Genomic DNA, 26,881 nt, shown 5'->3' on the forward strand with positions numbered 1-26,881 from the left:
TTGGCCCACAGGCTGTATAGGTTGCTGACCCTGTTATGTAACAATGCTGTTATCACAACTAAAGTTAACAAAAATTCCCAAATATTATACAATCACTCCATATTCAAATTTTTGCAGTAGTCCCCAAATCTATGTTGCAGTTTTTTTTTTTTTTTAAACGAAGGGTCTTGTTCTATTGCTCAGGCTGGAGTGCAATAGCTCACTGCAACCTTGAACTTCTGGGCTCAAGCAATCCTCCAGTCTCTCAGCCTCCCGAGTAGCTGGGACTACAGGTGCACATCACCACACCTGGCTAATTTTTACATTTTTTGTAAAGATAAGGTTTTGCTATGTTGCCCAGGCTAGTCTCAAACTCCTGGACTCAGGCAATCCTCCCGCCTTGGCCTCTCAAAGTGCTAGGATTACAGGTATGAGCCACCACACCCGGCCATGTTTATTTTTTAATCCAGTCCAAATCCACACCCTGCATCTAAGACGTCCTTGGAGAGCCTAACGATTCTATTCTTTTATTTGCCTTTCTAACAGCTAAGCTCCTGGGTGCCTAGGACATCACAGTAACAAAGGAGAGACAACAACATGAAAAATAAAGTCTGGTGACTCTGAACAGCAAGGTATGCATAAATATACAGCATTTAAATCTTAAAATAACCTAAAAGGAGTTAAGAATCATAGCGCCCTGTTGAAACTTAAGTTTGAACATACAGAATGGTAGGATCTATCAACTGTGTATCAATATATCAGTATCCACTCTATGTAGTATCAATATACTATATAAAGTCAACTGTACACAAATTGTAACATCAACTCTATTAATTAAAAAGAAATTCATTTAACAAACAATAGAGTTATATTCATTCAAAGAAGGAATCTAGTACTTACCTAGAAATAGAACAATCAATAGGATGATAATGGTAAGGAAAGCCTTATTCCAAAAAGTTGCAATTTTACCCCAGACATTAAATGAAAAAATCTTCTGCCATCTGTAAAGCAATACAATTATATTAGGTATAAAAAAACTAAAAGTTTTGAAATACTTTCTAAATACTGAAGTAACATTTTAGTAATTGTGTAGTAAGTGAAAAGAATTACAGAAATTTAATTTTAAAATTTATTAATTCTGACATGACAGAGTATCTCATGAATTAAAAAACAACTCTTTCAAATTTAATAATAAGCTGATATTTGATTATCCTCTGTCTGGTGGCTTAAATATTCTAAAAGTAAACCACACATGAGCAAAACCTTAAAAAGGAATTCTTGCAGTAGTGAAATATTCTATTGTTGATAGAAGCTATTACTCTGTATCTTTTTCATGGTCAGAGCAATGACTTAGAAATAACAAAGATACATTGTTCTAACAATTGGTAACATTTCAGGAGGGGGGTCTAACTCTACACACTGATTTTTATATAGTACACTTTTAACATACCCTCCAAGTAAAAGTTTCTTTACTTTAACCATGAGGGAATTATAAAAATTACCCAGGTATTATACACATAAATTGAAAAAATCTTAATTATGTAATGATAATTTTCACACACACACACAATATATATATATATATAAAACCATGTAATTACTACAGATAAAGTGAGCATAGAGGAAATGAGATGGGGAAGTAGTCTAGATGGATTGAACAGTATAAGCAAAGACAGTGGTAAGAAAGCATGGGTTGTAAATGGCAGAGTGACAAAATAATCCATCATGCAATTGTACATGGGCAATTTAAATGAGTAATACTTTAGTCGAAAGGAGGCAGAAAAATGTAGTAAGCACTTAAATACGCTTCAAGCACTTACAACTTGAAAAAAAAAGTTTCACTTTAAGATTAGGACAAATTTAAGATTTAAGATTAGGACAACTTTACTTGAAATTGGTGGGGTGAGGGAGATTCATACAGATGAATCAATTCCTTTTGTCTCTGCTTCCAATTCCAAGCATTTTATATAGCCAATATTTAAATTATGCAATATAAAATTTTATATTTTTAAGATAATGTAAGTGGTAATATCTTGATCTAGGTCCAAACGTAAATTTACTTATTTCTTCAAGGTTTGGTGTGGTGTAAAAGGGAACATAAGAGACCTCCCATAGGGAACAACTAGCATTTGAGCACCTTATCAGAGTTACAACATATTATGTTCTCACTATATTATGGTTCTAAGTATTTTTACATGTTTTATTTCATTTAATTACAACAACTACCATATGAGGTAGGCACTAGTACTATTTCCATTTTACAGATGGGGAAACAGATCAGAGAGGATCAAGAGCATGCCCAAGGTTAGTATCATGCAGTTATAGGTGACCTGATTTCTGAGCATGTGCCTTTAACCACTGGGTTATGTAAGAAAATAATAGAGACTAAATGATGAAATATTTTCTTAAAGATTATGGTGATACACATATAAAAGATAAAAAGATGTGGATACACACATAGTTAGGGCACATTATAAATGATCTGCGTACATACATACCGCATTTTCTTTATATTTGTACATGAGAATACATTTATATATCATGTGCAAATATACACACATCTATCTAATAGCCACTTGATCAGGATGGGTTAAATTTTTATTTGGCAGGAAGAAAAACATTGATCCGTAACTTACAGATCACTCTGATGGAGAAAAGATCAACTTACAATTTTTTCTTCTTTGCAAACCCTTAAGCCTTATCTATAAATTAGATGTTTACATACAAGATCTTTCTTTCTCTTGAATATATAGGATTCTATCATTGCAAATACTACTAAAAAGCAAAACAGTGTTATTGAGTTTGAAACAAAACCTACAGGATGAGAGGCAGCATGATGGAGTAGAAAGAACACTGGACTCAGAGCCAGATTTTTATCTAGAACCTGTCACTTACCAGCTAGGTAACCTTAGGCTACTTGCCCTCCTGGGTCGCAGTATGCGATCTGTAGAACATGGGTGGAATGGATCAAATAAGATCAAAGACCCTACAGGATGATTCAATTTTTTTTCTTTAGTAAGAAACAACGTACTGAGCTTAGCTTAGTTGATAGAGAAGGACAGAAGAGAGCAGAAATCCAGGCAGGTAAGGAGCAAGTTAGGAGTTGTGAAAGACTATCTGGACCCTGAGCTAAGGTAAAACTTCTTAAAGTTTCTCCCAGTCCTCCTGGGATTTTACTACACTTTAGTGAGTTATCTCTAGGATCTCATTTACGAAACATTTTCTTTTATGCCAGGAATATGAACGAATATCTTGCAACATTTTTATTACATGTGCATTTCCCCATTCATACTATCAAATTTCTGGATCTAAAACTAAACGACTAAAAAGATTATTTCAAGGGTAAAATGAGCCAGTGCTTGGCTTGAAACACTGTACTTGGTTCTTAAAGACCTTAGAAGTTCCGTCACTAAAGAACTAAAGCTAATACATGGTTGTGATACTTTTTTTTTTTTTTTTTTTTTGTTGAGACGGAGTCTCGCTGTGTCGCCCAGGCTGGAGTGCAGTGGCCGGATCTCAGCTCACTGCAAGCTCCGCCTCCCGGGTTTACGCCATTCTCTCGCCTCAGCCTCCCGAGTAGCTGGGACTACAGGCGCCCGCCATCTCGCCCGGCTAATTTTTTGTATTGTTTTAGTAGAGACGGGGTTTCACCGTGTTAGCCAGGATGGTCTCGATCTCCTGACCTCGTGATCCGCCCGTCTCGGCCTCCCAAGGTTGTGATACTTTTTACATTCAGCACTTTTAATAGACATTCGTTAATTTTATGTGAAACCAAAAGTAGTAAAATCGTCATTAAACATTAATGAAACTATTTATCGGTTACATAGGCCAAAACTAAGAATAATTTATTGGCTTTGGTTTCTAAATTGCTGTTCCAGTGCCTCAATGAAACACTTTTACATCCATGCTGTACTGTAAACATGATTTATCCACTTACATTTATTTAGTTCATGGCTCCAATTCAGGGCAATAAAACAAAGTTAAAACCTGAGACAAGGTAGGGCAGGTGTTAAAAGTATAACTGTTGCTTTATTATATCTGTAATCAACAGAATCAAAAGCATAGGCCCCTTTCCTTTTAGAAGGGAAGAAAAAGTTATTTCACCTGTACACGTAACAGAGCTTTATGTAAAATGTTATTTTAATATTGTCATTATATACTACCTAATTCGTTAGGTGTGTTTATTTTCAAAGACTTTTGAAACTTTTTAATGTTCAGCAAACTTTTTTCATTTTACATTAGGAGCGATCCAATATTTATCATAGTTAACGATTTGAAGGTTTCCTACCTCTGAGGAGGAATAAAAGGTAGGCAGAAGATTAAAATGAGTCCTATTTCGGCATAAAGAAAGGTTGCCACTGCCGCCCATTGGAGTGTCATTTTTTTCCTTCACACCTAAATGGAGAGACGCTTATTTTATCTTGCTTCCTTTCAAACAAAACCGTTCAAGGCCCCGAGGCGCAGCGTTTTTGTCCGGGGGATGGACCGTGTCCCACCTTCCCGCACCTGGGACGGCCGGCACGGACCCCGGTCAGGAAGGGTGAAAGGGTGGCCCGGAAAGCGGGTGCGTACCTCCCTGGGAGTCGTGGGACCTGGCGAGGCGGCCTGCTGGCCACTGCCTTTTCCGCCAGCTTAGCGGCGACAGAAGCCCAACGCCACCCTCCACCAACGCCCGGCTTCCCGGCCCTCCCGCTCCCAGAAGGCGCCGCAGGCCCTCGACCACCGCTCCGCGGACCGGGCAGGGCCAGCTCCGCGGGGTTCTCCAGACCAGGGAGCGGCGCTCTCCCTCCACGGCCTAGCGCCCCACGGGTCCCCGGGTCGCGGCCGCCCTTACCCGCCGGCGGCCCGCCTGGCTCCCCGCGCTGCTCCGCGGCCGCCGACGCGCGGGACGTCAGACGCTGCGGCCGGTCGGGGGAGGGGAGCCAGGGCCCCACCCAGCCTCCCGCCCCGCAGGCTTCCCGCCCGCGGGCTCGTCCCGTCTGAAGTCACAGGCGGCGCGACCACTTATATTGGCAACAATTGTTTTCTAATTGGCGGAGGAGTCAGAGTATGAATTAGACTTTTGACCTGATGCTTGGGGGTCGGAGCCCAACTTCTTTAGAAGGGCAGACTAAGTGCAGCCCCGGCAGGAGGGCGCCCGGGGTGCAGGTCTAAGGAGCGCGGCCGGGCGGCGGGGCTGGATTGGGTGGTGCAAATTCAGCGAACGCGCTTAAGACGCACTCCTTTCCGGTCACCTCCTCTCTTTTTATGGTGGGAACTGTTTGTGTCCAGAATTAAACTATCATTTAGTAAGGGGCCAGGATGAGGTGGTCGTGCAGCATTTTGTTCTGGAGAAGGTAGGATCAACTGTAGTATCACAACATATTCCGTAGGCGTTCCCATTCCCGTCCATGGGCTGGGAAGAGGCAGTAAATTTGAGCGTGATGTTCGGGGACTGGTGCGAAAGGTGGGTATGGGGATATTCTTTTAATTACTATTTTCCAGGTTTTCAAACTGTGCGTGTACATTTAAATTGTTGAAGAGTTTTTTCAACATTGACAATGTATCAGAAATTTAATAAAAGTACTATCCTGGGGACAATTACTTGGGGAATAGTAAAATGGTGAAAATGGATAATGATAGAATATAAAACAATCAAAAACACATTTAAGTTGGTGCTTTTTCTGAATTTATCACCAATATTCTGGATCACGTGTAACAGAAAAATAGAAAACACAGACTTTGAACATAACCGTAAGGAAGATTTTTTTTTTTTTGAGATGGAGTCTCCCTCTGTCTGTCACCCAGGTTGTATTGTGACGGTGCGATCTTGGCTCACTGTAGCCTCTGCCTCCCAGGTTCCAGCGATTCTCTGGCCCCAGTCTCCTGAGTGGCTGGGATTACAGGCGCCTGCCACCATGCCTAGCTAATTGTTGTATTTTTAGTAGAGAGAGGGTTTCACCATGTTGGCCAGGCTGGTCTCGAACTCCTGGACTCAAGTGATCTGTCTGCCTTGGCCTCCCAAACTGTTGGGATTACAGGTGTGAGCCACTGCGCCCAGCCAGGAAGTTACTTTTTTTTCTTTTTTTGAGACCAGTCTTCCTCTGCCACCCAGGCTGGAGTGCAGTGGTGCAATCTTGGCTCACTGCAAGCTTCACCTCCCAGGTTCACACCATTCTCCTGCCTCAGTCTCCTGAGTAGCTGGGACTACAGGTGCCCGCCACCACGCCCGGCTAATTTTTTGTATTTTTAGTAGAGACGGGGTTTCACCATGTTATCCAGGATGGTCTCCATCTCCTGACCTCGTGATCTGCCAGCCTTGGCCTCCCAAAGTGCTGGGATTACAGGTGTGAGCCACCGCGCCTGGCCAGGAAGTTACTTTTAATCAAAAGCGTTAGAACTTCCACACTGGTTCCTTCCAAACACCGAGCACATTACTCTAGTGATGATGCTGTGCTCACAACACTAGGGTAATTCAATTCAGAGTTCTGACCATACCTCCCTATTTTGTACAGTATTCATAGAAAATGAAAAAGCCAGTTATCTTAAAAAAAAAAATGCATTAACTGAAAAGTGAAAACAGAATGTACTGAGAAAAAACATGGCACCACAGTGCTTATGTTAAAATGGATTCATTCAATATTCCCAAACGTGAATTAAACAGTTTTACATAATTGTTTTCTTATAACAGTTTTCATGTTGGCAAAATAAATAATACTTTAATTATGAACTGTTTTATTTCAGTCTGAGATACTTAATTCTTGCAGTGCATGCCCACCGATAACAAAATCTATTAATAACACTCCCAAACCATGTGACTTTAAAGTTACAATCAACTGCTGAGAGGCATAAAAGTAGTATCATTAAACAGAGAGTATGAAAATTAGGTTTTAAAATTACAAACAAAACCTGGTTACTATTCTCTAGGAAACGTTTCAAATATATAATCATCTCCAGCTTGGCTATCAAATTTCCGATACTTAAGATATGGTAGATTGCAGTTAATTTTATCTTTTTAGGTAGCAGGTATTATTTATTAAGCTTTTAATCTTTGGAGGATCTAGAAGTTTTGAAATGTACCAAATTTAATGTCATTAACCAATTGGAATTTTTAATATAAGTTCTGAGTGCAATTCGATTCAGAATTTCCTCTTCTTTTTCATTTTGGATGGATGTTGGTATTTGTTCCACCACTTTTTTGCACCTGCATACTTCTTGTTAACTTATAGATACTATGAGCCATACTTTCTTAGTATTGAAATTAATTTTATTTTAAAATGTTAAAAACATGATAAAACATGATTCCTTTAGGAAAAAATTCCCACTCTACCCATTCCCCTAATATCTATATAACAGTATTCAGAGCAGTATTTGTCAATGTTTGCCTAGGATGATCAGGATGTCTCAACCACTGGGAGTTTTCTTTAAACTGTATATTTCTGGGTCTACCCCAGATCTACCGAATCAGAATCTCTGAGGGTGGGGTCTATGACTGATTGTTAAAAAATGCTCCCAGGGATTGTTTTTATACTAAAATTTGGGAGCTACTAGTTTAAGGTACAAAAGCTGACCTTCTGTGGTTTCATTGTGGGTCTAAAAGTATATATTAAAATTATTTGGGAAGTCTAGTCAAATGCCATAATGGTCTGTAAGGTAATCTATGATTGCTGACGTGCTTGACAGAGCATTAAATACCCTTTTTTCCTGCCTTGAAGTTATCTTTTCCATCATGTACATTAAATGTTGATGGAAACACATGTAAGGAGTCCCGAGTTCAAGAGCAATGTCAACCCAGTCCCAGATGCATTTCAGTGGGGTTTCCTCATATCCAGCAAACATGGCCGGGTTTGCTAAGAGTCCTCTTGCAACCATCACACCTACAAATTAAAGCACACCATATTTGTCCATACATTAAGAACCCCTGGTTATTAGTTCAAGCTCAATGAGGCAAACAGAATTTTTTTTAAAAAGTATTATCACCAAGGTTTTGTGATGCCTTTATTACATTAGTATGTTTAATTCAATTACAAAAGAATTAATTTTGGTACCTTTTGTAAACCAGGAAAGTTTAAATGTACTTATAGAAATCTTTATTTTTTAAAAGATTTCTACATTAAACAATTAGTCTTTAGTTTTTCTTTAGGGTAAATCTAGACTGTCATAAATTGGGCTGCTTAAAGTTCAGTTTATCTATATTTTCCCATCTAGCAATCACAGGGCTTGGCATGCCAATAATTTAAGGGAATAATGAAACTACACAGCAGTTCTGGGGTTCTTTTAGCTCTTATCATTCTCGAGTCCACTTACTCTCATTTCTAGGTGCTTTATTTTACTAGTAGGATATCTAGAAAATTCTTCACTGGTCACTAGATATGATGGCATCAGAAAAGTAACTGAATTAATTTATCCCAGTTAAGATAATCCATGTTTTTCCATGTAGAAAACTTAACATCATTTTAATAAATTGCTTAGCTTAAAACAGTACAATGGGAAAATATGGCTTAATGTTAAACAAAACAAATGAAAATCAACATTACTTCCCCACTCTCATTTCTTCCCAATTAAAAGAACCCAAGTATTTATTTCTTACCATCTGTCCCAGTAATCTGCCACACATTTTCTGCTTCCTTTAAGCTTCTGATGTCTCCATTAGCAATCACAGGTATAGACATATTTTCCTTAATTATTCTAATGGAATCATAGTGCACTGGCTGATGTCTTTCTTCAGCAGTTCTTCCATGGACTGTAATCCAGGAAACTCCTGTTGCTTCAGCCTTTCGACAAAGATCTACAGTTCTTTTAAGGTCATCATGGATCCTACAATTTCAAAATTACATTTATCTGTTCACAGCACACAAATCATAATGCTAACATTAACTGACTAAAATGATATTTCATCTACTAAATTAGTTAGCTTTGTTATATCATATTATTACTATATGTCATTATCAGCAAGGTTTTCTTCAGGGATCAGTTCCTACCCAAGACCTCAAATTTAGCTATTTCACTACTGACAACAAAGGACAAAAAACAAGTTTTATCTTAGACCTAGTGCTTCTATGCTTTGGCTTTGATAAATCAAAGAGCCATGAAAGTACTGTCACAGATTAATTTAAACCTTAATATTTGCTGTGCATGCCCCCATCCCCAGGTGGGAGAACATAATACTTTATCTTGAAACATGTTTTCAGGCTGGGCACGGCGGCTCACTCCTGTAATCCCAGCACTTTGAGAGGCTGAGGCAGGCGGATCACTTGAGGCCAGGAGCTCCAGACTGGCCTGGCCAACATGGGGAAACATCGTCTCTACTAAAAAATACAAAAATTAGCGAGGTGTGGTGACACACACCTGTAATCCCAACTACTTGAGAGGCTGAGGCATGAGAATTGCTTGAACCTGGGAGGCAGGGGTTGCAGTGAGCCAAGATCATGCCATTACACTCCAGCCTGGGCAACAGGGTGAGACTCTGTCTCAAAAAAAGAAATGTTTTCAACCTGTCATGGAAAAACTGATTCCTGGTTTATTTTCTTTTCATTGTGAAATTTTAGTGCAAATATTTTTCCTGTTTTCTATACTTGGCACCAGTAATGTTTCTTAACGTTAAATACTACATAACTAAAGTTGAAAGTTTGGTGAAACTTACAATAACGGGAGGCTTTAACTTTTGTTAAAAGTACAAAGAGGAAGTTTTTCAGGACTATACATGAAAATTATGGTATATATTCTTTTACTAAATGTCTTATTTTCAACACTTCCATACACTAGCTGCCAATTTATTTAGGATAGACACTCCTAACAGCATCAGACAAAAGGAATAATCTTTTATTTCCTAAGTAACGGATGATTGTATCAATAGATTGAAATATTGTCTTTACCTTATTTTAATAGAAACTGAAAATCCAGGGGTTTCCACTTGATTTCTTACTTGTTTCACCATATCTCGAACAAGCTCTGGCTTGTTTATTAAGCAAGCCCCATAACCTTCTGCCATTGCCCACCTTTGTAAAGCAAACATATGAACAAGTGAATTATAAATAACTGGAAGAGAAGACAAAATTCTGAAAGCACTGAAATATAAGTGCATCCATTTCTCTAGTGATCTGGAATAGAAGCAGATTTTAAAAATTCATAGCTTCAACATTTCTAAGTGGATCAATATGAGATTAGGAAAACATATTCCCAGATCAAAAAGTACTCAGGAGAAATGGTTTTCATTGGCAAGTGAGAATATTAAGTTAAAAGTCATTCAACCAAAACAGGTTTAAATATTTCAAGTAATTAATTGCAATGACTTCAGATTTCAAAAATTCCAAATTTGATGTTTATTGTGCCTAATGAGGTTTTATTAGTCTCAATAGTAGAAAGATAGTTTTGGCTTACAGCATTCCAATACCACTAAACAGCTTATTTAACTCTCCTAATAAGTATACAAATATGTCTCATCTAATTTGGATTACGCTATACTTAACAACTTTGCTTTTATTCTGTGGACACAATTTGAATTACTGATAATCTACTACAGTGCCAGTACAGCAGAACTATTATTGTCAGGCCAGGTGCGGTGGCTCAGGTCTGTAATCCCAGGACTTTGGGAGGCCAAAGCGGGTAGATCACCTGAGGTTGGGAGTTCACGACCAGCCTGACCAACACAGAGAAACCCGTCTCTACTAAAAATACAAAATTTGCCGGGCATGGTGGCGCATGCCTGTAATCCCAGCTACTCGGGAGGCTGAGGCAGGAGAATCGCTTGAAACTGGGAGGCGGTGGTTGTGGTGAGCCCAGATGGCACCACTGCACTCCAATTTGGGAAACTCCGTCTCAAAAAAAAAAAAAAAAAAAAAAAATTATTGTCAAATTAAGTACATCCTATCAACACCCAGTTACTTAAACCCAACCAAATAACTATGGTGTAGAAAGAAAAGGTGATTATAATAAGGTATTTTTATAAGGGGAACTAATTAGGAGAAAATATGTGGTGATTTCCTAAGTCAAACAATCTGTTTTCAGAGCAAGCATATCTGACGTGACAGTAAAAATACATTTTAGGGATTGCCGTAAACATTAGATTCTCATATAACTACTTATGGATGAGATTCAAGGCACAGCCACATAAAAATTCTATTGGTGAGGGGAGACAAAACACCTGTCTATACATCATTTCAGTCATCAGAAAAGACCTTTGAATTTATGTTCCTAAATTACATTTCCCTATATTTTCTTCCTTCTTGTTTTGAGCCCCGGGGCTGTAACTCTATTTTAAGTTTTGGAAAACTAGAAAGATATTTTACCATGTTCACACATAGTTTTTTTTGTAATCTTTTGGAAAATTCTTCCAACTTCTTTGAGCTTTACCTCTGAGGGCAACCACAGTTAATGTCTATTCCATTCGCATAAGGACAGACTATACGAGCAGCATCAGATAAAAGTCTTGCATCGTTAGCAGCAAACTGAACAATCAATGGGCAATCACCTGACAAAATGAATAGCTCAACATTAAAATTCACAGGAAAAAACCCTGCACACACACACACCGAACTTTAATGTTTGTACAGGATAAAAGAGCAATAACGATTTTTAGCCTAAGAAGCATCTGTCCAAATAATATAACATTAAACAATTTAAAATATTTTAAATTAAAAGCAATTTACACTCAGTAAAAAATTCAAACAGTACAAAATTTGATAAATGAAGACAATTCTAACACTTTTGACAAAATAGACCCTCTTCCCAAAGGTGAGAATTAGTTTACCTGCATTCCAGAACAATTTTTTTGTATACCTGTAAAATTTAAACAAGTGTGAACATTCTATAAATACCACTATGCCTACTGTTCCTTTCTTTCCTGATATATCTGGGAGATGTACTCAGTTCTATTTTCTTCTTTATAGTGGGATATTCCGCTGTATGGATGGACCATAGAATATATTTTTAGACTGTTTCATATGCTCTGAGTATATTCATAGGGTAAATTCTTAGGAGTAAAATTGTTAATAGGCATTTAGCATACAACATTGTGATAGATATTACAGAATTATCCTCCAAGAGTTTACCAATATATACATACACCAATATGGATAAAAGTTGTTTCCTCACAACTTATCATACAGTGTATATCTAACATTTGAATATTCTAATTAGTGAGCTCTTTTCATATTCTTTACATTTTTCTATATATGTTTTCCATTAGTCATTCCTTTTATTTGTAATTTTTTTATAAAACAAATTAGTATTGCTATCTATCATGTGTTATAAATATTCTCCTCAGTTTTTTGTCTTTGAGCATATTTGTGCTCTTACATATAAAGGTTTAAATTTTTTTTTTTTTTTTTTGAGACAGCGTCTCTCTCTTGTCGCCCAGGCTGGAGTGCAGTGGCACAATCTCAGCTCACTGCAACCTCTGTGTCCCAGGTTCAAGTGATTCTCCGGCTCAGCCTCCCAAGTAGCTAGGAGTACAGCCGCCTGCCACTAAAGCCAGCCAATTTTTGTATTTTCAGTAGAGACAGGGTTTCACCATGTTGGTCAGGCTAGTCTCGAACTCCTGACCTCAGGTGATCCACCCACCTTGGCCTCCCAAAGTGCTAAGATTACAAGAATGAGCCACTGCGTCTGGCCCAAAGTTTAAATTTTAATACAGCCAAATGTATTAAAGCTTCCTAGGTTTTAAAGAACATATTTTTCTTATCCTTGGATCAGTGTTATGAACTCTTTTTAGATGTATTTCAACATTTCTTTTGAGGAATACTTGTACGAGAATCACTGGGTGTTTATAAAAATGCAGATTTCTTGGCATCATCCTAGTTGCATTGATTCAAGATTCCTATGGCAATCCACTGATTTATAGGATTATGATGGTTTAGGGGAATTTGCTTTATTCTTTATGGAGATGTAAGGTGCTTTCTCTTTTGCAGCTCAAGAGAGTTACAGAATTTCAATTTTACAACCATTTATTGGTCTAATATATTTCCAACACTGTACCAGATGCTAAGGATACAAATCAAGCTATTTCTACAGCTACAGCCCTCAAGGAGGCCGAACTTAATGGGAGAAACAGGCATATAAAGAGAAAATCATAATGCAGTAGAATTAAGTGCAACATAAGAGCCTGTGCTTAGCAGGGAGGACATGAGTAGAGGATGATCAAAAAAAAGATTCATGGCTACAAATATTGAGAGCTGAATGAAGAAACATAAACTACAGTTTGCAAGAGAGAGAGAGGGGTCTGGTGTGAGAAGACAGGGTATGCTCAAGGACTTAAAATAACTTAGGAATTTTGAAGGATAAAGTCAGTGGGCGTGGGGAGAAACTGAAGGAAGATGAGGCTGCAGAAGATATATTTAGAGGTCAGATTATGAAAAACTGTATATTATCCTCAGGTGCTGAAATTTTAGTCTTTAAGCCAGTAGCTCTCAACCTTTAACAAGCTCAGAATTACCTGGAAAGCTTTTCAAAACACAGATTGCTGGACCACATATCCAGAATTTCTGATTTAGTATACCTGTAAATCTCCCTTTCTAACAAGTTTCCAGATAATACTGATGCTGCTGGTCTGGGGATCACACCTTGTGAACAATGAGAGGAAAATTTACATTTTCAATAGGTCACTTGGAGGATAGTTTGGAATGGTACAAGACTAGAGGCAGTGTGACAGGCATCTACTCTAATAGCCCTAGTGAGAGGAGAGGGTTTCAAAGTGGCCTTAATGCTTTGATATATACACTGATAGTTTACAAGGCATTCAGTAATAACAGGTAAAAAATACTTATTAAAAACACTAAAGAACTAAAACTTTTTCATATAAAATCTCTAAATTGTGTTGTTTCTGATTAGACAAGATAGTTGAGTTTGTAAACAAATTTAAAAAGTTTTACAAAGTCAGTACACTTGGTTTCACATACCTTGGTTTGTGGTAAATTCACTGTCTCTGGCTTTTATAGATTTGACAAAATCGGCGGCAACTATCATTGGTGTATAACACAGATCACAACTGTATTTTCTTACTAGTGTCCTAAAAGCCAACCTGTGAGCATATAAAACCTTAATTATGGATTTAGAAACACCACAAACATATTTTAGTGCATTGTTAAATATTTATCAGAGAAAGTTCTACCTACAGGGAGATGGAGGATACTTTTCCCTATTATTCCTGCTAAGTATTACTAAAAACCCTGGATATTATATATAAAACAAACACAAGAAAATTTTGAAAGGTGAAGAAAAGATGGCCAGACAGGCTAGTGACCTCAGGACCTGAGGAATGACAGGGTGGTGAGTTCTCTGGATTTTATTTTTGTCTCAAATATCCTAGACTTGAAGAAGCTGGCCAACTGGAAACAACAATGGATGCAGACAAAACCAGCCCCAACAAAAGCCTTCTCTAACCAAGGGACCAGGAAAATGTTCTGTCTGACCTAGTAAGACAGAAATCTCTTAGACAGTTCTACTCCAGCCAAATACTGTAGAAAAAGCTATGGCTTTATCTCCATTAGCAAAGGCCAAGTGGGAATCCTAGACTTCTACCCTCCAAAGGCTGTTAACAAGGTGCTCCAACATTCTACTGAGATGATGTCCGAGAAGGCCAGGTAAGGATTTGAAACTTTCATCTCTGGTGGCCAGTGAGGTCACTCCCAGCCCAGTGGTATCAGTGGAGGCCACAAGGGGAGCCTGGACTTCCATGCCTGCCAGCAGTAATGAAGCACTCCTCTTCCTCACTGCTTGGTGTGGTATCAGAGGAGGCATAGTGGTGAGCCAGGACTTTCATTATTGCCCAGCATATATGAGGCTACCCTCACCATGGGGAACTGTAACTATCATCCCTGTCCAGCAGTAATGAGGAGCTCCTCACCCACCAGATGTCGAAGGAGGCCAAGTGAAGAGCTTGGACTTCTATCAGATAGTAATGAGGTGGCACCACTCCCCTAATCATTCCTTGCTGGAGTGTTGTCAGAAAAAGCCGGTTAAAACAGAATGTTCAATAGTCAAAATCAATTAATCTAATCCATCATATTAACAGGCTAAATAATAAAAAGCACATGATCATGTAGATGCAGAAAAGGCATTTGACAAAATACCCATACGTACTAAAAAAAAAAGCTAACTCTCAGAAAACCAGAAGTAGAGGGAACCTTCCTCAGTTTGATAAAGTGCATCCATAAAATTCCTACAGAACACTTTTGCCTTAGACAGGAACAAGGTAAGGAAGTCTGCTCTTATCACCCTTATTCAACACAGCACTGAAACTTTTAGTCAGCACAATAAGGCATGATAAAGAACAAAAGGTACATGATCAAAAGGAAGAAATCCAACTGTCCTTATTTGCAGATGACATGGTTGTCTATATAGACTCTGAAGGAATTTACAAAAAAACTAGAACCAACAAGTGAGTTTAGCAAGTTTTCAGGATATAAGATCAACATACAAAAATCTATTTCCATGTGCTAGCAATAAACATGTGAACACCAAAAATTAAAAATTCTATTTACAAACATGCTCAAAACAAACCCAGGTGTCTTATAAACATGTACAGAACTTGTAACCTGAAAACTACACAAAACTGATGATAGAAATCAAAGAAAATCTCAATCAATGGAAAGACATATTGTGTTCATGGATTGGGAGACTTAACACAGTAAGAAAGTCAATTCTTCCCAAGTTGAGGTATAGGTTTCACACAGGTCTTATGAAAATTCCAGCAAGGTTTTTTGCAGAGATAGACAAGGTCATTCTAAAATTTATTTGTAAAGCAAGGGAACTAGAATAGCTAAAACAATTTTGAAAAAGTAAATGAATTGGGAAGAACCAGTCTACCTGATTTCAAGACATATTATAGAGCTATATAGTAAAACTGTGGTATTGGCAGGGAAAAAGATACAAGATCAATGGAACAAAATAGAAAATGCTGATTTCTCATAAAGAAGCAAATAATTAAATAGAGGAGAGATAGCCTTTCTTTTTTTTATTTTTTTTTTGCGATGGAGTTTTACTCTTGTTGCCCAGGCTGGAGTGCAATGGCGCGATCTTGGCTCACTGCAACCTTCACCTCCCAGGCTCAAGCGATTTTCCTGTTTCAGCCTCCCAGCAGCTGGGACTATTGGCATGCACCATCATGCTGACTAATTTTTGTATTTAGTAGAGATGGGGTTTCACCATGTTGGACAGGCTGGTCTAGAACTCCTGACCTCAAATGATCTGCCCACCTCGGCCTCCCAAAGTGCTGGGATAAGGATTTGATGGCGTGAGCCACCGTGCCTGGCCCACAGCCTTTCAAAAATGGTGCTGGAGTAATTGGACACCCATAGGCAACCTAACCTAAGCCTCACACTTACGTAAAAGTTAATGCAAAATTGATCATGGACTTAAATGCAAAACATAAAACTATAAAACTTTTAGGGAAAAAAACTGAGGAGAAAATATTCAGGATCTGGAGCTACATAAAGGTTTCTTACACTTGACATCAAAAGCACAATTTACAAAAGGAAACATTGATAAGTTAGACTTCATTAAAATGAAACTTTTGTTCTGCAAAAGATCCTGTTAAGAGCATGAAAAGACAAGCCATATACAGGGAGAAAATATGTGCAAATCACATATCTGACAAAGCAGAATATATATCTAGAGTATATAAATAACTCTCAGCACTCAATAGAAAACAAGAAAACATATGGATAAAAGCACTTGAATAGATACTTATACAAAGACAACATACAAATGGCCAATAAACACACAAAAAGATGTTCAGCATCATTAATCATTAGGGAAATGCAAATTAAAACTGCAATGAGATACCACTTCATACCCATTAGGATGATTATAACAATAAAAAAAACAAAAATCCCAGAATATAACAAGTGTTGATGAGGATGTAGAGAAATTAAAACTCTTGTTCACTGCTGCTGGTAAGGTAACATGGTGCAGCTGCTATGGAAAGCAGTATAGTAGCTGCTCAAAAAATTAAACATAGAATCACCATATGATCCAGCAATTCTACTTCTGGGTACACAGTCAAAAAAGAATTGAAAGCAGAGTTTCAGAGACCTGTTATGAACCATGGGTACTTGTATATGGGTATTTGTACACCCATAGTTCATGAAAGTATTGTTTGCAATAGCCAAAAGGTGGAAGTTATCTTGTGTTCTATCAATATATGAATGGATATCAACAGATGAATGGATAAACAAAATATACATAAAATGGAATATTATTCAGCCTTAAAACGAACAATAGTCTGATATATGCTACAACATGAATGAACCTTGAGGATGTTATGCTGCATAAAATATTAGCAAAATAAATCCAGTTTTGAACAAATACATATAAGACTTATATGAGGTATCCAGAGTAGTGAAATTCATAGAGGGAGAAAGTAGAATAATGGTTGCCAGGGGCTGCTGTAGGGAACAGTGGAATGGGGAGTTATAGTTTAATGTGTATAGAATTTCCATCTTCTAAGATGAAAAGAGTTTTAGAGATCAGATGCACAGCAATGTGAATGTAATTAACACTACTGAACTGTATTCTTAAAAATGATTGAGAGGTAAATTTTATGTTATGTATATTTTATAACAAACTTTAAAAAAAAACAACTCAATAGTAAAAGAGCAAACAATCCAATTAGAAGATGAGCAAAATATATGAAGAAATATTTCTTCGAAAACTGAACACACCACTACCTCAGGACCCAGTAATTGCACTATTTGTCCCAAGACTTAAGTTCACATAAAAATCTACACATCAATACTTATATCTATTTAGTACACACTATATACTTATAGGTAGGAGTTACAACCACCACCATTTTTATAGATATAAAAAGTGCAGCTCAGAGAGGTTGTTTACTCAGGTTCACATATATACTAGGCAAGTAGTAGCATCATGACTCAATTCTAAATCATGATTCCAAAGCTAGGAGTTTGAAGTTCCCATATGGTGGTGGTCTTACAGTACTTTTAAAAAGTCAGAGCATAAAAGGGAAATTTCATCTTAGTTCATTAACCATTTAGCAACACTTACTTTGAATATCGAACCATTGGGGCACAGACTTTTACCAGCTGTCCAGAATGAAACATTTCTATGGGATCTTTTTTTCTTTCTTGACATATTGTGGTTTGCATGCAGTCACTCTTTATTAATACAGACTTGTTTCAAATCTGAAAAAGACAGTAAGCTTATATAGAGAAAATATGCTTTCACTATATTAATTCCATTCTAACAATTTCAACTGCCAACAACGTGTATTTTTTATCAGGCTTGTGGGCTCGGAAATTTTTTTATTAATAGCTTCTTTTCACAGTATCCAATATGACACTATAGAATGCTGCCTCTATTTGTAAGATAAATAGATGTGGAAAACTACCCAAGATAGTTGTGCAAAAACAAGATGTAGAAAACGTTATTTTTTCCCTAGTTTACCATGTTGTAAGTTTTCAGGTTATTTAAACATTTTTTACATGCTACTTTGTTGGGATTGGTAAGCCAAGAAATTTGGTTTATTTTATGTATAATACTCGACTAGCATTTGGAAATATCTTGTTTTATTCAGGAAAGTTAAATGGCATTAATAGAGCAACTCTAAGTAGTCAGTGTTTCAAAAGATATCCTGGTGCTTTTATTGTAATTCTTGAATCCTGTTGTCTGTGAATCAGAAGATAAACAAACGTTAATTACTTTTAAAAATTTTAATGTGATATTATCTAGTGAAAATTTCAATTATAATTCTACAATTGCATTCTAAATCACTTTTATAACCCAAGAGGTACAGGTACAAGTGATGAAATTATGGAGTTTATAAATGTTTTATATTTGCTATACTTAAAATCCTACCATTTCACAGTGTTGGTTCCTTTTCATATTCCAGTTTTTGGCCTTAGTAATTTAGAAACAGATATGTATGAAGGAAAAATGAAACAGAAAAAAATAAAAAAAAAAGAATCGGATATGGGCCAACTTTAGAACTGTCTAATTGCTCAAACTTTAGAGTCTTTAACCTTTAGGCAAAGAGTTGAAATTAAAAATAGCCAAAGTACTTAAGGATGTCAGGGTCTTGCAAGAAACTGCTGGAAGCACCAATATTTAAGTAACAGAGGAAAAGGGGAGAGCAAAAAAGACTGAAGATGAACTTTGGAGCTGGGAGGAATAAACCTAAAGAGTGATACTCAGAAACCAAGAGAGAGACCATTATGAAGGAAGGAGGGGATAGCTATCTTAAACATCAAAGTAAGGCAAAAATAAAGGGTGCAATGGCAACAAGGTCATTAGTGATTTTAGCAAGAATTATTTCATTTTTATCCACTCCTGCAGTCATAGTAAATGGCATACAGAAGGCCTCAATATTTATTTGCTTAAAGAATAAATCAGTAGCTTTCAGGGGGCTGGGCTCACACCTGTAAACTCAGCATTTTGGGAGGCCAAGGCAGGAGTTCCAGACCAGCTTGGGCAATATAGTGAGACTCCCATCTCTAAAAAAAAATTATAAAAATTAGCTGGGCGTGGCAGCAAGCACCTGTGGTCTCAGCTACTCTAGAAGCTTAGGCAGGAGGATCCCTTGAGCCCAGAAGGTTGAGGCTGCAGTGAGCCATGATCCTGCCACTGCACTCCAGCCTGGGTGACAGAGCTAGACCCCAACTCAACAAAACAAAACCAAACAAAACAATCGGTAGCTTTCAACTTTAGTTGTATACTACAATGAACTGGGGAGCTTTTAAGAATTAGGATGCCCAAGCCATACCCTAGACCAATTAAATCCAAATGTCTGGGCTCAGGATGCAGGCATCAGTGTTTTTATTAAAGCTCTTCAGGTGATTTCAATGTGCAGCTAAGCTTGGAATTACTGGAATAAGTAAATCCAAAGATTCCAAAGCACCTGGTACAATTGTTTGTTTAAATGGGTTCCTGCCTTACCTATTAGCTCCTTTTAGGATATGGATTGAGTCTTATGTTTGTAAACTCATGAGAGCATGCAGAGTAGGGGGGTCAAAACTTTCACTCTATGAATGAATATTATTCACTCTTCTAAAATCTTCCACTGGGGGGAATAAAGTCAAGGAAGGAAAAATAATTCCTAATTCACAAGTAATGAATGAATCACTCCTATTCCCATCATGACTAAGATCTTACATACTAGGGAAAATCCTCTGAGACAAAGAGAGCATAATGCAGTGTAGCATAAGACTTGCTTACCTGAGGTGTTATGAGTATGAAATGCATTTAGATTTATAAAATACTTAGAACAGCGATAAGCACAGGATAAGCAGTAGCACCTTTTTGAAACAGAATGTAGAAAACCACGTAGCTCTGGAACTGGACAAAATTGGTTTCCTGGATACATACCTACTGTACAAAATGAAAAAGTCATATTACAGTTTCTTTTTGCGAAGAAGCTTAAGACTTTCTTGCCTACTTGTGGTTGATCGACCCTGTTAATTTATCAATATTTATCTTAGAAGAAAAAAATCTAGGTAAAAAATGCGAACGTATTAGCTGAGAAGATACAATGGGAACCAACCTGATGCTTTTACAGCCTCAATACCGTTAGTTGAGATATAGACAATCTATCAGTTTGTAATTAAGAAAAAGTCAGGCATGTAGCTCAAAGTGAGGAAGAGGTAGAAAAGGCAAAAGGTCAAAGGTCTCATGGAAGGAAGGAGGGTAGAGACAGTGAGTTTTATTTGTCCTTTTATGGTTCAGTCTTCCTTCTTCATCGAGTCTCCCTAATTCTCTTCACTCTTCATCCCCAGCAATTTTTCTTCCCAAGCATTTCCTGCGGGCTTTTATTACCCCAGGAGTGCCAGTCAAGGGGTGGGACAGATACAGCTGTGTAGCAACTAATGCCTGACTCTTGTGAGTGTGGAGGGCAAACGAAGCTCCCTGAAACCTCCGCTCTGCTCTCCTGCCTTAGGCCGCACGGCCCCTGTTCTGAGGTTTAATACTTGCTTCACAGATAGGCGCTGCGGCCACGTTCCGGTGCCCACCTTCTCCTTGGCCCGGGCACGACGCCAGCCCAGGAGGCGCGACCCAGAGCTGCTGCGAAAGACAGAGGAAAGCGCCGGCCGGATGGCCTTGGCTCCCTCAGTGCGCTGGGCGCAGAGCACTCGGACCCCGAGCGCCCACTGCTTGAGTAACCACGCGGCTCCTAGCCAGGCTTAGCCCAGCCGCGGGGTAACTCAGTTCGCCAGGCTGGCCTGGAGCCATGGGCTGGTTGGGCGGGCGGCGCCGAGATTCTGCGTCACCACCTGGGCGGGGCCGTTCTGCCGCTGACGACATCAACCCGGCACCTGCCAACATGGAAGGTGGCGACGGTAGCGTCGTTGTGGCTGGCCTCGGGGCTCGAGGTTCTGGAGCGGCTGCAGCGACAGTCCGGGAACTTCTGCAGGACGGTAAGGAGACGGGGTCTGACCAGGTCGTGGGTTTAAGGGTCTGCGCTGCTCCGCACCTGGACAGCGAGGTGTACCCAACCCGTTGCTTTGCAGAAAGTTTTCCAGTCTGAACGTGACCACTCCCCTCCGCCCGGCCCTCTGGCTTGGGTACTGTTCTAGCCAACCTGTTTCCTCTGGGACTGGCTCCCTCTTTCTGGTGTCTTGGGGACACCTGGTTTCTGTTTGCTCCTCATTTCAACTCGACTCCCCCATGGCTCCAGCTTCCCTGAAGTTTAGGGAGACCAAACCCTGTGGCCCGCGTTGGCAGCCACGGGCTGCTGCCGCAGTTCTTGAACGGGTGTAGCGTTCGAGCTCTTCAAAAGTGTAAGATCTAGAACAGACGGCAGACGCATGAGGAAGTAGGGCCTTGTTTTAAAGTAGAACTGGAAACGCCTACTCCTTTAACAAATGGACTATACAGGTCACCCCTCTCGCAGCCGGTTTTTTTTCCCCCTCCTTTATGAGGCAGTTATCCACAGTGAGACGTGGGGGAAGGTTTGAGGCATTCGTTCAGGTTGAGATTAACCATTTGTACGGAATCTAGCAGTCAGATTTATTGCTAGTCAGTTTGGAGAGAAGTTGCCCAAAATAAGAAAAGTTAGGTATACTTGAAAAGCATATTCAGTTGTGTCAATCCAGTTACCATGTCCCGAATCTCTTATCCTTCAGAATAAAGTTCAAATTAAAAGCATAAAAATAAAGCCCTTCTCACGTGTTTTTAATTTTTTCTCTAGTGGCCATCGCATTCTACCTTGTACTAAAATCATTTGTATACTTTTTAAAATCTCTTCTGTATGGTGAACTTTTTTTTAATATCCCACAATGTGAATAGCAGTATCTTGCATACAGTAGATGCAGAATGTTTTTAAAAGTGATCGTCGCAGTTAGAAGCACATGAACACATTTGAAGACCAAAGTGGGTAATAAATGAAATAAAGTTCTAAATTGTTATTTTCTCTGACTGTTGAATATTTTATTGTCATCCTGAATTACATGCTTTCTCATGATAATGTATGTACTTTTGTCAAAAGCAATGATGTTTTCTGAACTATTTTGTGTTGAAAACTAGGTCAGGGTCTCTGTCTAAAACTTGGTTAAACTGCATGTAAATTAAGATACAAGGCACAGACCCTGATATATTTGCAGTTGCTCCTGATATATGTGCAATTCTTGCCCTCAAGTAGTTCACCATCTAGTAGAGGAAATAATCTTGTAGAGCTGTAAAGGTAGGTGCTGTAATACAGTGATGTAAGATAGCAATTGGATTGTGTATAAAGTAGAGCATTAATATAGAGGAGAATGATAACTGGGGATTGGGAACTGGTTAGGAAATGTCAGAAAAGGCTTTCTAGGTGGAGACGTTTTAAACTGTAGATAGTACTTCCCCAGGTGAACAGTGGAAGGGACAATACAGTCCAAACACTGGATATATGTTTCAGTAGGATGTATTTCAGGAATTGTAGTCAGTTCTTGGAGGGTAAATAGTCTTCATTTCTGCCTTCTGTATTTTCCTCCTTGGTTCTCTGCCGTTCTCCACAGTGATTATTTAAATCTTCTTTATCCTTTTCAAACCTTTTCCTTCAAGCTCAACGAATGACTTTCAGCTTCCCTGGGGAGAAAAAAAGGAGCCATCAGATGTGAACTTTCTCCATTTCTTGCCCATCAAAGCTATAAATTTAACTTCAACCTATAACCATCCGTTGCACCTTTTTCCCCTTGCCTTTTCAATTGCAACAGAAGTGGAGTCTCTGCTTCTTTCTTTCTTCCTTTTTTTTTTTTGGGACGGAGTCTGGCTCTGTCGCCCAGGCTAGAGCCCAAGCTAGAGCGCCGCGGCGCGATCTCGGCTCACTGTAAGCTCCGCCTCCAGGGTTCGCGCCATTCTCCTGCCTCAGCCTCCCGAATCGCTGTGTTACAGGCGCCCGCCACCATGCCCAGCTAATGTTTTGTATTTTTTAGTAGAGACGGGGTTTCACCATATTAGTCAGGATGGTCTCGATCTGCTGACCTCGTGATCTGCCCGCCTTGGCCTCCCGAAGTGCTGAGATTACAGGAGTGAGCCACCATGCCCAGCCGAGTCTCTGCCCTTTTCTAAGGATAGTCCCTCCTACTTTGCTCTGGATTTTTTCTTCCTGTTTCCTAGGGGCTCAATCACCCTCAATCTATGCCATTGAAATAACTTCGCAAGGTTTCCAATGACTTTCTTGCACATACAACAAATGGACACTTTTTTGGTCCTTTCCTTTAACTTGTAATAGCATTTAATTCCTTTCTTGAAGTACTTTTCTCATGTGGTTTATGGGTGCTGTGCTTTTAAAAAATTCTTAATTCTCTAGGTGCTCTTTTCCAGGTTCCTGTAGATACTTGTCAGTTCCGTTTGTTCTGAATTAAGCGGTCTCTGTTGCCCCTCCCACCCCCAACATTCCTGAGGAAGTAAGCATTTCCAGCAGAAACTTTGATTCACTGTATCAGGGGTTTGGCTAATGACAGTATCGAATTGATAGGCTTGGTGAGCACAGATGCATAGTATGAAAATTGGTGAGGTGTTTCCGATATGCTTCCTATGGAAATGAGGAAACTATAAAAGAGAAGCATTATATAATTCATCTCTTTAAAGACTGTAAGCCCTCAGATGCCACATCCTGTTGTGTTTGATCTTTGTAAGCTCTGTGATACTACTACTACTTACTTTATCCCTTCTTTTGGCTTTTGCCATTCTTTTTTGTTTCTCTTTCTTTCTCCCTGAGCACTCTTTAGTCTCTTTGATTGCTTTCATTTTCTCTCTCCACCCCCAACGTTCCTATCTTCCTCATTTTCCTGCCTTTCTGTGCCTTCTAAAACTTTTTCCTAAATCATCTGGTCTTTTCTGTGGTTTCAGTATGATCTTTACCTGTCTTCTGAATTATAAAACTGTATTTTTAACTGCCTACTGGACATTTCTATCTTAATTTTATTATGATATGCCGTTCCATAACCTGTATGGACATTTCTATTTTGATAGTAAACAAATAGTGCCAGTTCTATAATACACATGAAAACCTACATATGAACGAATAGTACAAGTTTTACATATGAAAAAATGAAATGGAATCACTTTTTCTATTCTCTCCTAATCTTTTCCCCTGGTAGTCTCTGTATCTGTGTTTACTGTGTTGTTAGGTAAATGTGTGCTTGTTCCCCATGAATTCTTTGGAGGCAGAGGTTTATGTTCACCTTTGTGTGTTCAGTGTCTAGTGGTCTAACTTAGTGTAAAACTAAATTTCCTATATCAGTTACTTAATCAAGAAATTTGGGAATCATCCTTGTTTGTTTTACCTAATCACCCGTTTTCAGCTTGTCAGTAAGTCCTACATCCTATGCAGTGTGAATATTTGTCAAATTTGTCACTTTGACTTTCTTAGTGCCACTTATTCAGGTCTTATTCAGGCCTTCATTATGTCACTTAGGCTGTTAACATAGTACTTTACTGGCCTCTGTGGTTGTATTTCTTGGGTCTATTGGTAAATTGGCTTTGTGGGAAAATAGAAAAAGCCTTGATTTTGTAGTGTTTGCTGATTGCCATGGTGTAAATACTCTCACCATTGTAGATATTAAGATATCTGTGTGAAAGGTCAACTGGCTCACAGAATTCCTGAAAATGTAACAGTCAGTGCTCAAGAGCCGGAAGAGGCAACTTCAGCACATTGCTGTGTGACTAATCCTTTTTCCATCATCCTCTATGCAGCTGCCAGGATTATTGTTTTGGAACATAAAGCTGATAGTGCAGTTTCTTGGGTTAAACGAGATATGGTTAAACATTTTGAATGTCTTACAAACCTCTTTTCAAACTGCCCTCCAATCTTTGGAACCACATCTGTCATTCTTTACCATTTCTGCCCAATATACGCGTGCTGCGATCTAGACACACTGAAATCAGTATTCCCCTTATTTCTCAAGATATGCCATGGCATTTGCCACTGCTGAGCCTTCCCTTTGCTTGGAATGGCTTTTTTCATTTGTCTGGCTGATAGGATTCTTAGTTCTGAGAAGCACTTGGCAAATTAGAAGGAAATGTGGTTCTCAGACTTAAAAGTAGCCAAAGTAGCAGTTTCCTTCTTTCATTCCACTACATTTTAAGAGTAATCAAGAGTATGAGACTTTACTTTTTGTTGTTGTTACCAGAATGATACTATCAGCTGATGTATAGATTTGTTAATTCATGGAACCTGCCGTGTGTCTGGTATTGTTCAGACACTGAAGATGAGTTAGCAAACAAAACAAAGACCTTCTTTTCCTCTTGGAGCATACATTATAGTGGATGTAAACAATTTAGGTTTTCTTATAAGTACTTTATTTTGCTTGTTTCATCATCTCTCTGAAGGCAGCTTTAATTGTATCTACTGTATCGTTAGGAGATTTGGTACATGGTTACCATGAGCTCCCTTCTGGGTATCTATTTTTAACTTTCAATTCTCTTAATTTTTCTTTCATCCATAGATTTGTGGATTTCTGCATTGAGGGATATCTTTTTAACATCTAGAATTACTTCTGTTTTCTGTCTATTAGGGGCCTATTTTAAGCAGCTTTTCTTTCCGTTAACATATTTCACCCGTAAATCCTAAATTTCAGTAATACCTATAAATTTATATTTCCTATTGTTACTAAAATTCCAGATTCACTTTGCTATAACAGTATTTGTGTATTGATCTAGAGATATCTGAGGCCATAAATATTTTATATATATAGCCAATTTTCCTGTTGTCTTTTCACTGGCAATTATCTTGTTGTCTTGCACTAATAGTTATAGCTAGTAGTTTTTTTTTTGTTTTTTGGTTTTTTTTGAGATGGAGTCTCGTGCTGTCACCCAGGCTGGAGTGCAATGGCACGATCTTGGCTCACTGCAACCTCTGTCTCCCGAGTTCAAGCTATTCTTCTGCTTCAGCCTGCCGAGTAGCTGGGATTACAGGCACCCGCCATCATGCCCAGCTAATTTTTGTATTTTTGTAGAGACGGGGTTTCACCATGTTGGACAGGCTGGTCTTGAACACCTGACCTCAGGTGATCCACCCGCCCCAGCCTCCCAAAGTGCTGGGATTACAGGCATGAGCCACTGTGCCTGGCCAGTAGTTATGTTTTTAATCTCTTTCTCAATGTTATACTTCTTTTTGGGTCATGATAAAAGTAAGCATTAAGCAGTGTAGTGGAGTAGTTCAGAGTATGGGATCAAAATATGTTAATTATGATTATAATTGTTCTGTTGTTTAATAACTGGTTTAGTACAGGGTAATTAAGGACTTTTCCTTATTTTTTCCCCAATTCAGAGTGTTATAGTGACTTTTTAAATGAAGACTTTGATGTAAAGACTTATACTTCTCAATCTATTCATCAAGCTGTAATTGCTGAACAACTAGCAAAACTTGCCCAAGGAATCAGTCAGCTGGACAAAGAACTACACTTACAGGTAATTCTGATTTTCAGGCTCCCTACGGATTTTTCAGCCTAAAGTGATAATTTAGTATTTTTGTAATCTTATTAAACAC

At 38.6% G+C, this 26,881-nt stretch overlaps 3 protein-coding genes across 14 annotated transcripts in view; 1 reads left to right on the forward strand and 2 right to left on the reverse strand.

The window, feature by feature from the left end:
* The window catches only part of BCAP29 (B cell receptor associated protein 29), a 42,260-nt gene extending 37,127 nt beyond the window's left edge, over positions 1 to 5,133 (reverse strand). Inside the window, exons 1-3 of one of the 3 annotated variants that reach the window (XM_033195083.1) lie at positions 4,814 to 5,133; positions 4,268 to 4,374; positions 880 to 980 (exon numbers count right to left, since the gene is read on the reverse strand). In XM_033195083.1, coding sequence (XP_033050974.1) covers positions 880 to 980; positions 4,268 to 4,359 — 193 coding nt within the window. In that variant the 5' untranslated portion in view covers positions 4,360 to 4,374; positions 4,814 to 5,133. The other 2 variants (XM_033195084.1, XM_033195085.1) reach the window with 2 other exon arrangements.
* A 1,547-nt stretch (positions 5,134 to 6,680) lies between these two features.
* Positions 6,681 to 21,060, reverse strand: DUS4L (dihydrouridine synthase 4 like). Of its 8 annotated transcripts, none has more exons than XM_033195079.1 (8): positions 20,922 to 21,058; positions 20,211 to 20,280; positions 17,965 to 18,101; positions 13,854 to 13,975; positions 11,311 to 11,428; positions 9,834 to 9,956; positions 8,549 to 8,775; positions 6,681 to 7,835 (listed from the first exon to the last, which is right to left on the reverse strand). In XM_033195079.1, exons 3-8 carry the CDS (start codon positions 18,063 to 18,065, stop codon positions 7,588 to 7,590), a joined length of 939 nt encoding a protein of 312 aa, XP_033050970.1. In that variant the 5' UTR covers positions 18,066 to 18,101; positions 20,211 to 20,280; positions 20,922 to 21,058; the 3' UTR covers positions 6,681 to 7,587. The 8 variants fall into 8 exon arrangements, with proteins under 8 accessions (XP_033050970.1, XP_033050971.1, XP_033050972.1 ...); XM_033195080.1 differs by having other exon boundaries at positions 20,131 to 20,280; XM_033195081.1 differs by lacking the exon at positions 20,211 to 20,280 and adding an exon at positions 20,281 to 20,283 and having other exon boundaries at positions 20,922 to 21,003.
* Positions 20,617 to 26,881, forward strand: part of COG5 (component of oligomeric golgi complex 5) — a 378,471-nt gene continuing 372,206 nt past the window's right edge. The window contains exons 1-2 of one of the 3 annotated variants that reach the window (XM_033195062.1): positions 20,617 to 21,326; positions 26,663 to 26,802. In XM_033195062.1, coding sequence (XP_033050953.1) covers positions 21,140 to 21,326; positions 26,663 to 26,802 — 327 coding nt within the window. In that variant the 5' untranslated portion in view covers positions 20,617 to 21,139. The remainder of the gene's footprint in view (positions 21,327 to 26,662; positions 26,803 to 26,881) is intronic. The other 2 variants (XM_033195061.1, XM_033195063.1) reach the window with 2 other exon arrangements.

This window comes from Trachypithecus francoisi, unplaced genomic scaffold (genome assembly GCF_009764315.1).
Source record: "Trachypithecus francoisi isolate TF-2019V2 unplaced genomic scaffold, Tfra_2.0 Lachesis_group4, whole genome shotgun sequence".
Classification (NCBI taxonomy): Eukaryota; Metazoa; Chordata; class Mammalia; order Primates; family Cercopithecidae; genus Trachypithecus; species Trachypithecus francoisi.